Consider the following 12333-nt stretch of genomic DNA (forward strand, 5'->3'; position numbering starts at 1 on the left):
TGAAAGAAAACAAAACAAAAAAATAGGAATAAAATCTTTTTACGGGTGTTAAAATCCGTATGGGAGTAAAAAAAATTGTTTGATGGCTTTATTTCTTTTTCAAGTGTTAGTTCAAAGTGTTCAAAACAAAGCTTTGGGGAAAAGTGGCCACTGTGGATCAGTTTTGAAAATGTTGGCGATAAGTGGATTTAAGAGATGATTGTCATAACTTGGCAAATGGCAAGCCAGCAAGAGATGTCTGGCCATCAACGCTTGTTATATGGCTGTAACTCTTGGCTGTTAATTATAGACGACATTCAACGAACTGATTTGAGATTTCTCCCATCATTTGTGCTCCAATTCAAGTTTTCATCTAATGGTGAAGTACCTCCTTTTTGTAAGGCTAAATTCGAAATGTGTGCCACTTGATGACACCTCCTCGTAGAAACGTTTCTGTTTCATTACTAGGCTTTTCTTATCTTTAACTCATATAGTGTCAACAAATGCTTTTGTGACTCTCTGGTTGGCGTTGTGACCATGTGACCACCTTGCTGATGTCCATCCCCGAACAATAGAAATTGAAGCGGCTGCCTCTGCCAGATAGTTGTTTTTGTAGCAGTCTTGTACACTGCGGCGGCAGACCTCGCCGATGAAGGAATCCATCGTGTTAATCCGGTGCGTACAACCGGCTGCCATGGGATTGTGCCAGATAGTAGTTGAACCAAAAATACTTTGGTTTGTCATTAGAGGTCATCTTCCGCTGATGCTATGAAAGGTGGAATGTTCATTGCTGACAATTTTTTGATCACTACCTCCACCGTGTCCGTCAGCTGCCGGTTTATTTCTGTTGTCCAGTTATGACCAAATGGGTTGCAAATTTTCTGGTCAGTCGTCATTAGAAGACTACAGGTTTCTCTCTCAAATCATCAACGCACCGCTACCAGACGGCATGATTATGAAGACTGTTGTTGTTGTTGTTGTTGTTGTTGTTGTTGTTGTTGTTGTTGTTGTTTTAACCACATTTGCATGTGGAGGTGGCGATCCTCCTCAAGCTCCTGTAGGTGAGAAAGTTCGTTCCGGTTCAAAGGACCGGTCGCCGAGGGAACAGGTGGTCATTGGTTATTTTAAAGGAGCCAATAACTCGCCTTGTCATGTCGAGCATCAGTATTTGTACAAGAGCCGGTGCAGTCCGGCCTCTCACTGAAACTCTGCGCTCGTAAGGAACTCCGTAAGGAACATTCCACTATCCGCAACCTATGGACGCGCTCGGTAGCCCGCAGCTAAGCTTCTCTTGACAGCAATGAACATCACACATTGGATCGAATGTTCCACAGCCTGTATGGTGCTCCCGTGACGGTTATGGAAACTGACTAGGTTGGGCTCCAAAAAGAAGATTTTGTCTCCTTTACTACCAGTCTTAGTTATGGGGTATTAAGAGCGTTTGAGGAGGAGAAAGTAGAGTTTGTTGTCTATTCACCGCTGATAGAGAAATCGATTGGAAAGTCTAATTGGTGGGCTTCAGTAAGATAGGGTTTTATGTTCCCTTCTATGGATCTTGGTTATCAATGTAGTATTACAAGATTGTGGTGTGTAGATTGTGGTCGTCGATGAGGATGATTGTCGTTTTGGTGGGAGCTAAATGTCTCTACTTTTTCTCATCCCAATCAAGGAACGCTTAAAATGCTGTCTATATGAACGCTGCCAACGTTGGAATTGGCATTCATGCAATAAAGATTGATCTTGTGCTGTTGTTATTGTTGTTGTAGCCACTTTTCCATGTGGAGGTGGCGATCGTCGTTCCGGCCCAAAGGACCGATCGCCGGGGGAACAGGTTGGCCATTGGTTATTTAAAGGCGTCAGGAACTCGCCTTGACATAGCGAGCATCATGACACTCAGTATTTAAGAGGGGGTGCCGCCCGTCCTCTCACTGAGACTCTCGGCTCGATACCGCTGATTGTCCGCGACTGTCAGTATCCGCAACATTTGGACATGCCCGTTAGCTCGTAGCTTCCCGCCTATGTGGTGCTCACAGCTATCCCCTGCTGGTGCTGTTTATCGAAGTGAGAAAAGTTGGGTTACGTAGAGGGCCGCTGCATGGTGTAGCTGCAGAAGTCTCAAGAGACTAACCACATGGGCGATGTTTTTGACAAAAGTTTCGACGGAATATGGAATTTCGAGGAAAACCTTAAAGAGGACTGAATTCCCAAATGGACTACCTACCGCTCAATAATTCGACACGAGGTTGTAGTTGATGGACAGGCTCCGCAGTCTGCATCGCATCGAAGGGATGGTCTGAGGCCTTTGCATCTGTACGTTCAGACACCTGTCGACTCTGTTGGAGGCAACAAACACGGCAGTGCTGATGATGTTCTGGGAAGATCGTTCTTCCTTGAAAACGTGGAAATCGTTTTCCCGCAGTGGTAGACAGCCAGCAGGCACTTGTGTTATTTTCTGGAACCTCGGTATGCATGGAGGAACAACATGCTGACGGGACAGGTGCAAGGAGAAGTAAGTCTTTATCCAACTCTTTAGAGAAGAGGGAACATCCAATCCCTAGGCAGCTGATTTTACGAACCAGATTAACCCGATAGAGTTCCTCATCGGCAAGGGCTGCCGCCTAAGTATACAACACAATGCTATAACAACAACAACAACAGGGAATGACACAAACCCCCTGATGAGTATGTGGGCACCACAAGTGCATCACATTTATGGCGAGAAACGAGTGGAAACCATTGACAGACGTGAGCCCGAGACAGAATTGGGGAAGTAATAAAATTGCTTGAATGCGAGGAGCGATTTTTAGGTGGAGGTTAATGATCTTATTGACTCGATGAGGAGTGATAGCCCTGTAGGCCATTTATTTCAAAGCGGCTGAGGTCTAGGCTTGTTAAGAGATGAATGGCAGATATATTGGTCATGGGAGGACAGTCAGGCTGTGCGGTGAGGCGCTCCACAGCGTGCCGGTAAATGAGATTGACAACCGGTTAAGCGGTCATAGAAATTCAGGCGGAGGTTGAGCTTTGCGTCTCTGCACACAAATCCCACAAACGCAGAAAAGTGAAAAAATGTTCAATTTTGACGCTTGAAAGCGAGCGGCAATCTGTGCTGCCACACATGAAGCAGTGTTTTTAATGGTCAAAGTAAACAAGTAAAGTGAAGTTCGGCCCTGCTGAACTTTAGACACCCACCACCTTGGATAAATTAATCATCTTTTTTTATAAAAACTCCACTACCATATCCATAGTACTATACAAATGAGAGCTGGTCTGGATCATATTTAAATCAGGCCCCGAGAACTCTAATACAAGTCACAGTTTCAGCGAAATCGGGCAACAAATCCGCTTTTTATGGGATTAAGATCCTAGATTGGAAGATGGGTCTATATTGCAGCTATATCTAAATATAGTCTGATCTAGACTATATGCTGGTCGGATGACGGGAGGCTTAATAAAAGTCACTGTGTCAAATTCCATCGAAATCGGGTAATAAATGCAGTTTTTATGGGTTTAAGACCCTAAATAAGCAAATCGGTCTATATGACAACTATGTCTAAATACGGTCCGATCTGAAACATATTTGAGTCGGATATCGAAAGACTTAAAACAATTCACCGTTACAAATTTCATCAAAATTCGATAAGAAATGCGTCTGTTACGGGCTTAAGACCCTGAACCCTCATATCGGTCTTCTGTTACGGGCTTAAGACCCTAAATCCTCATATCGGTCTATATGATTGCTATATTGAAATATGGTCCGATATGGGCCATATTCGGTTTGAATATCGGGGCCGCTACTATAACTTCCCGTTTTAAATTTCAGCGAAATCAGACAAAAATACTTTCACGGGCTTAAGACCCTAAATTGCCAGATCAGTCTACATGACAGCTATATCCAAATATAGTCCTAGTTTGGGCTATTCAAGAACTTTACCTGCGTATAGAAGAAATACGAGTCTGTGCAAAATTTCAACCTAATGTCCTAATTTTTAAAGACTGTAGCGTGATTACAATTTACGGGCAGACACGCGGACATCCTTAAATTGTCTTAGATTTTTACGACGATCAGAACTATATATACTTTGTAGGGCGGAAAATGCACGATGTCGATGTGTCGCAATGACTAAATGAATATGAACCTATCCTATGGTGGTGGGTATAAAAATTTGTTAACTTTTGCGAGTTAATTTTTTTTACATTTGTTTGCAAATTTGCATTTTTCAACGCGACGTTCCTCCAAGAGCTGATTCTGTTTGGACCCATAAAGACTCGCAGCGATTTCGGGGCAGGAATGGCAACCCTGTATAATGGTTACTTCAATGCATGTGGTTCAGGCTGTTGAGAGATGCAGGGCGGATCTACAGGTCATGGAGCAATCCCATGGCAGCCGGTTGTGCGTGCCGGATTGACCCGATGGAGTTCTTCATCGGCAAGGGCTGCCGCCTCAGTGTAAAACACACTGCTACAACAACAGGTCATGGGAAGAGATGTCAGGCCTTCCAGGAAAATCGACTATTGCAGAGTATCCTTAAAAGGTATTGTAGAAGGGCTATTTGAGAGTAGGATTTAGGGAGTCCGCTAGTGAGCCTGATCGCTCGAATTACTTGTAGGCTGTAGGACCAAGATCCTGTGACCCAGTTTCTCTAGAAAGAGGGCATAACTAATCCTAAGGCTGACGATGTAATAAATCAGGCTGCTGATAGGTTGTTAACAAGATTTTGTTGTTGTTGTAGCAGTTTATTGTGTTCTATCTTTCGTCTGTTTGATTCTGTTGAGTGTCAAACCCCAGGAACTCCGCGACTAAGATGGAGTGCGTCCACAGGGAACTGGGTCTGAATCGAGTGGGTCTGGCCGGGCAGTTAAACAGGTGACGTGTATCGTGCGGTCCCTGGTTACAATCAGGACATACATATTGCACGTCGGCATCAATCCTAGATCTGTGGGAATTGAGGCAGAACCACTCTGGTTTGCCGGGGGAGGTCAATTTCTTCGGGTGCAATGGGTGGCGGTCGTTCTCCAAGGACTACATTCACCCGGTAGCCAATTAACGCGTCTGCTACCGTGTCTGCATGAATGTTGATTACAAGATTTTGTAATGTTAGATTACCTACTTGGTAATGGAAGCAAGAAGATTTTCTTAAGGAGAAAGAAAATGGAGGAATCTCAATGGGCCAATAGGAAGATGCGTTACGCAAGTGACGAGTGCGTTTCTGGGCTAAAAACCCACCATGAGTCACCTCTGGGGATAAATTCCAATTCGGAAATGCTTTCGCATTACTTCGAGGTTGTCCCATATCTGGTGATTTCCCATATCATCGCAGCAACACAGATCCGAGGGGTTGGTAACTGACTGAAACGACGCTGATAGGTTGTTAACAAGATTTTGTAATGTTAGATTACCTACTTGGTAATGGAAGCAGGAAGAAGCAGATTTGCTTAAGGAGAAAGAAAATGGAGGAATCTCAATGGGCCAATAGGAAAATGCGTTACGCATGTGACGAGTGCGTTTCAGGGCTAAAAACCCACCATGAGTCACATCTGGGGATTAATTCCAATTCGGAAACGCTTTCGCATTACTTCGAGGTTGTCCCATATCTGGTGATTTCCCATATCATCGCGGCAACACAGATCCGAGGGTTTGGTACCTGACTGAAACGACGCTTATAATATTCTAGAGGAAGCCATACGGCTTTGTTTTGATTTTTTAACGTCGATGTTCAGTGTTTTGTAAGTTGGATGTTAAGTGAATGGGTAGAATTATGTTCTGATCCCAATAAAATAGGGCACTGCAGGGAAATGTAATTAAAAATTTAGCTTTGGGTAAGTTCCAAAGGTGGTTCAAGTTTAAGTGGTGATTGATCATTCAAAGGAGTTCAAGTTTAAGTGGTGATTGATCACCGCAATAAAATTCAATGCGACCCCGTGTATATTGCATTGTTTAGTATTTTTTATTAATGATTCAAATTAATTCATAATACTTAATAATAAAAGTAGGAAGCCATAAAAACTTTGTTTTCTTTCTCTTTTAACAATAGTTTGAGATATCAAAAATAACACTGGGTGATGTTTTTATGTTTGAGCTCTTGAGATTCTCGCAAAAACACAGGATAGGTGGATTTTCAGAGATAATTTCAACATACAAATGCATGTATATCGTAAAAAAATAATAATACAAAAATTTCGTACTAATTAAATACAATTATAAAAGTTATATGCATATCGTTCATTTCATGCATGCAAGTTTCTAGAGCTTTTTACACAGTCTTCAAGTATAAAATATTGGGTAAAACTATGCGCTTTGGGAATGTTGTTCTTTCAAACAAAGAGTCATTGTCATGAGAAACAAAATTTTAAAAATGTTATAAAAAAAAACTTGCACAAAATGAGCGATATAACATAGAAGAATAAATGTCACAGACTTTGTAATACAACTCGGCGATTTGTTGTTCGTTGGCTATAGTTTACATTAGAGAGCACACAAACCTCTACAACTCCTCGTGTTGTTCGGTTTTGGCCTTGGGCACTATATCATTGGCCTTTTTCATGTAGGCTATAAAGTCTTCACGTTTGCGACCCCCATTGTATTCTTGTTTTGTTTTTAAATATGAAAAATATTTGATGGTAGGATAGCCACGAACATCATGCTGGGAGCAGACAGCATTATCGCGCGTACAATCGACTGCGGCCAAAATCATGCGGGAATCATCTTTCAGAGCTTTGGCGGCTGCATTAAATTCGGGTTTTGTACTTTTACAGTGACCGCACCCTGGAATAAAAAAAAATAAAAAAACAAAATTCGGTTAAAAGTTTAATGGAGGACTTAGGAAAGGAAGTAAATTCTCTTATCTCTATATAATGATAGGAATCCCCCAAAAAATTATAATCGTTTAGCACTCTTAGATATAATACGACTGTTTCCATATACCTTACCAATCCCATGGCAGCCCGTTTGTACACATCGGATTGACCCGATGGAACCCTCATCAGCAAGGGCTGCCGCCTCAGTGTACGTATTCGTCTTTTTTCGTCAGGGAGAGGCACATCTCGGAGGTCATTCTCCGCACGCTTGTGGTTCGTGCCTGGATTGAAAAGAACTGATCCGAAGAGATGCGCCAGGTTGTTCAACCGTCAATTTATTGTGCATCCCAAGAGTGACAGGGCAAGAAGGAGAGCCATTCGCCGTATTCGTGGTCTCCGAGCCGATGAACAGCCATCATAATTTACCGTGGGCGAAGTTACGAATGTCATCCATGGCGCCAAATCATCTAAGGCGTTGGGCCCGACGGAATCTCTACATTGATGTTGAAGAATCTGGATTCACCTGGAGTTGAGTACCATACTACTGTCCTCAACCTGTCTTTGAACACTCTTATAGTTCCCGATGTCTGGAAAATTGGCAGAGTGGTCCCGCTACTGAAGCCTGGAAAGGACCCGGGTTTGGGGGAGTCGTACAGACCGATCTCCCTTCTCTCATTAGTGGCAAAGACGATTGAGGCATTACTCCTCCCGAGCCTTGTAGGAGAATTTCAATTCCCCGAGTATCAACATGGATTTCGAAGACTGGATAAATGATTCCGACCATCAAGTGTCCCAAAATACTTGCTGCCGCATTTAACAGCTCTTACATATTCTCCCCACATTCCACAGCCATTTGCGATAAGGTCAAAAATAGAAACAAAGTGCTCAAGTCACTTGCCGGCAGCACTTAGGGTCCAGTCAAAGAAACCTTGTTGATCACGTACAAAGCAATTGGCCGATCTGGGGTAAGTTATGCAGCGTCAGTATGGTCTCGTCAGCTTTGTGACACGCGGTGAAATAATATTCAGAACTGTCAGAATGCCACCCTTCGAACTGCGACGGGCTGTCTCCTCAGTTCTCATGTGGACCACTTCCATCAGGAGACAAAGATCCTACCAGTGCGAAGACTGGACTACATGCTGTCTAAGCAATACCTTTTGGGCTGTCATCGACCATCCAATCATCATTTTGTGGATAGATATCCACCGCCCAGAAGCCTTAAGGTAGATCTACATGATTTAGAGGGTAAGGGTTAGCGCTACAAGAAAGAACCTCTAGATCAAGCATGTCTGGACAACATTCATGCAGACACGGTAGCAGATGCGATAAATGGCTACCGGGTGAATGTAGTCCTTGGAGAACGACCGCCTCCCATTGCACCTGAAGAAATTGACCTCCCCCGGCAAACCAGAGTAGTTCCAACAGAGCAAGGATTGATGCCGACGTGCAAGATGTATGTCCCGATTGTAACCAGGCACCACACGATACACGTCACCTGTTTAACTGCCCAGTCAGACCCAGATCCCTGGTGACGCACCCTATCTTAGTAACCAGGGACCGCATGATACACGTCACCTGTTTAACTACCCAGCCAGACCCATTCGACTCAGACCTCAGATACCTGCAGACGCACCCCATCTTAGTCGCAGAGTTCCTGGGTCTTGACACTCAACAGAATCAAGCAGACGAAATATAGAGCACAATAAAGTGCTTCAACAACAACCCTACTGGAATGTTTAGAGCAAACTTAATAACGCTTCAAGGCTTGAGGGCAGTCTTGAAATTTCAATATCCCATATTTACTTAGGCATTTTTTACTTACACGGTGCATAAAACATAACCAATGCATGTTTTTTCCTCTTCAAGGTTGTTGCAAAGTTTTGATCGTTCAGGAAAACAACTTCAGTATCTTCTTCCTCTTCCCAACTTTTTTCCGGCGGAGGTGGAGGTGGGGGCTCTTTGGGATCTTTCATAAATTCTATAATCTTATCGGCATCTCTGACATTAACATCAAACTTAAATTGGCCGTTTACGAAATATTTTATGGTTGGATAACCTTTGACCTTGTATTGTTCAGCAATCGCACTTTCTTTGGTGGCATCCAATGCTGCCAAAACTCCAGGAACATTTTTTTGTTTCATTTCCAATGCTGCTTTTTCATATTCCGGCTTCATACGTTTACAATGACCGCACCCTGGAAAAAAATACAACAGAATTCGGTTAAAAGTTTGTTAAAAAAATACAACATTTTAAAGAGCAATAAAGTTTTTGTTGTTTTTTGAAAAAAAAAAATTCGGTTAAAAGCATGTTTAAAAAATACAAAATGAAGTTTTTGTTGTAATTGTAGCCACATTTACATGTGTAGCGAACCTCATCAAGCTCCTGTAGGTGAGCAAGCTCGTTCCGGTCCAAATGACCAATCGCCGCGGGACCAGAATGACCGTTGGTTATTTAAAGGCGCCAATAATCCGCCTTGTCATATGGAGCATCATAAGAACTCAGTATTTCTACAAGAGCTGGTGCCGCCCGGCCAGTCACTGAGACTCTCCGCTCGATCCCGCTGATTGTGCGCGACTGCCTTTCAGCTATTCCATGTGGAGCATTCCACTATCCACAACCTGTGAACACGCCCGGTAGCTCGCAGCTAAGATTTTCGTGGCAGCAATGAACACCATACATATCGGACCTCAATGTTCCAGCCTGTGTGGTGCTCACACCGGGAACTTTTTGTTGTAGCAGTGTGTTGTACGACGAGGCGGCAGCTCTTATCGATGAAGGATTAATGAAGCTCCAAGGCTTTGAGGCCAGTCTTGAAATTTCAACATCCTATATTTAAATTTTTTACTTACACGGTGCATAGAACATGACCAATACAGATTTTTCGTCCTTGAGAGCAGGTTCGAATCCTTGCTTGGTGAGATGCACTATTTCTGAATTTGTATCAGCAGACCACTCTAGTTCTTTGGGTTTTTTAATTGTTACCGAACTGGGATCACGCATGAAAGCCATTATGCCGTCCTTGTTATTATCTCCCTCATAGATTTGTTTGAATTTGCCATTCTCAAAATAGATGATGGTGGGAAAACCTGCATGCAATAAAGAAAATTATTGTCTGGTTTCCATAGCCGAATCTCCTTTAATTACCTGTTATATTATAAACCCTTCTGGCCAAGGCATTTTCTTGTCTCTCCACATCCATACCAGCCAACAGATAGCCTTCACTTTTCAATTCCGTAGCTGCTTTGGAAAAGTCTGGCTTTAATCTCTTACAAAAACCACACCATGGCACATAGAACATTACCAGCATGGGTCGTATGTCTTTCTTCAAATGTTTAATAAAACTGGCATAATCACCAAAGTGTATGACATCTTTGCCCACGGGGTCTTCTTCCCAAGGCAAATCACCTGCTGGATCACGCATAAAATTCACCATGGATGTCACAGACATTTGGCGATCGTAATCCTTATGGAAATCACCATCTTTGTAATGCTTTAAGGCCACTGGTTCAGGATTGACCTTTAGTTTTTTACACAATTTCTTCTTCTCCGCCTGTGAACAATCCATGAGGACCATGGTCCCCGTCCCTTTGACGGCATCGGCAGTCTCTTTGAAAACCCTTATCTGTTCGGCAGATTGTTTTCCATTACTGCTAAAGAGGACCAAGACATTGGTTTTTGTACGCAACAGTTTCTTAAAATCCTTATATTCAACAATGTCCTCTATAATGGCTGATTTGCTGTTCACTTTGCCGACAGCCGGTTTTATTATTGTGGGCGTAAGTATTGCTAAAAACTTAAGGGATAATGAGATTAAGTTTGGACCTTATGTGATTGAGGGGGCTACATACTATTGTTGTAAGTTGTGTTAATTGCATTTTGCACTATTAAACATAATTTTTACTAAAGAAAATTAAAATTGGTTTCGGGATTCCGGGTTTCTGTCTAAATTCTGTTGTGATGACGTTTCGTTTCTTCGTATTAGGTCTGTTCGCGTACTTTTCTAGAAAAAATTGGGAGTAAAAAGTTAGAGGAAAGAGAAAGAGCCATGACATAATTACCAGGTAATGTACCGTAAATAACTGAGTACAATTTTTACTCGCGAAGTGTACTATCTGTTAACAACATTTGGTTGTGTGTGTGTATTATTATTAAGAACTATTACACGCACAAACAACGAAAAATGGCGCAAATAAGTAACATACACAAAATAGGAGTTGCACTAATCACTGATTTTGACAGATAGTGCACTCAATATTTTGTTGTTGGGCAACTGCCACTGCGGCAAATCTCCTTCGAAATTCAAATGCAACACTGCGTTTGTGTTGAATACCAGTTATTATTGGTGGTTTTGGATAGCACTTTTTCTCAACATTTGAAAATTTCTAACCAAATTATAACATTTTGTAGTTGAATTTAATATAATAGCTTTACCTATTTAACTGTTGACCACAATATATATGCGGAAGACAAAAAATGTTGATAACAATAACAACGCTGTAAGAACATCTCTGAATGAACATCACTTCAATGGCAGTGTAAAACCCATGGTGCAATTAAGAGGTATTGTCATTAGCACAACAAAATCCTACCCCCAACGAAACCACCTTGAGTGGCAAATGCTGTACAATGAAATGTCAAAGTGATTTTAGAAATAAACTTTGTTTTACAACTTATCTTCTTCAAATGTGTTTTATATTTATATTGTCACCCTTATAACACTGTTTCGTTGCTTATGTATGGAATATTGGATCAAATAGAACATCTCTCTAAGATTTTCGAAAAAATCACAGCTGTGTTATCAGGCTTTTGACATTTAGATTTACTGGAAAATCAAAACAAAAATAAAAAAAAATTACTCAGCTGTTCGCATGGCCTCACCTTATAAGTGTATCCTGTTGAAAACCATGTTTATACTAGAGCTAAAATCCACTTGATTTCAGATAATCTCCCAAACCCGTTTACATGACAGCGTGTTTTCATTTTCAGCTGTTCGATGCTGGGATAAAAGCCAGACTTGCCCAGCTTATGGCTGGTACTATGTTCGTTTTTCACCGTTGAAAACTCATATTTTTCGCGATTACTTTTTTGAATAACTACACAAATAACAAATTTTTTTAATTTTACCATAAGTAATGAGAGAATGTACCACTGAACAAAACCAACAAGTGTTTATGCTTTGAAATATATTATCTAAACAAAGTAATCGTCGAAAAATATCGCGTAAAGCGAATATAGTAACAGCCTTTATGGAATTTTCCAATTTCAGAGTTGAACCCCGTAAACAACGCTCATTAAATCGGTATTTAGTGCTCTTGGCAGCTGATATTATAAAGGGAAAACAAATGATGGAGCCATTAAATCCGCATTTAAAGAGCTGTATAAACGGGGTTTTATTTCAAATTAAGTGGATTTGGGCTCTAGTGCAAGCATGGTTTGAAACCATGTTTGCAGCTGTTCGATGCTGCGCAAAATACTCCAGTAGAAATTTGGAAGCTCTCAATTGACAACTTTCAAAATTAAGCTTACCCTCACGCACTCTCCTGCTCTCTTTTGTTG

The 12333-nt window shown here is 41.7% G+C and overlaps 1 protein-coding gene across 1 annotated transcript; it reads right to left on the minus strand.

Annotated features, from left to right (window-relative positions):
* Window positions 1–5904: 5904 nt before the first annotated feature.
* Window positions 5905–10965, minus strand: LOC106081396 (protein disulfide-isomerase A5). The gene is made up of 6 exons (XM_013243311.2): window positions 10836–10965; window positions 10626–10777; window positions 9922–10570; window positions 9627–9863; window positions 8600–8971; window positions 5905–6745 (listed from the first exon to the last, which is right to left on the minus strand). Exons 2-6 carry the CDS (start codon window positions 10650–10652, stop codon window positions 6465–6467), a joined length of 1566 nt encoding a protein of 521 aa, XP_013098765.1. The 5' UTR covers window positions 10653–10777; window positions 10836–10965; the 3' UTR covers window positions 5905–6464.
* Window positions 10966–12333: the final 1368 nt, after the last annotated feature.

This window comes from Stomoxys calcitrans, chromosome 3 (genome assembly GCF_963082655.1).
Source record: "Stomoxys calcitrans chromosome 3, idStoCalc2.1, whole genome shotgun sequence".
Classification (NCBI taxonomy): Eukaryota; Metazoa; Arthropoda; class Insecta; order Diptera; family Muscidae; genus Stomoxys; species Stomoxys calcitrans.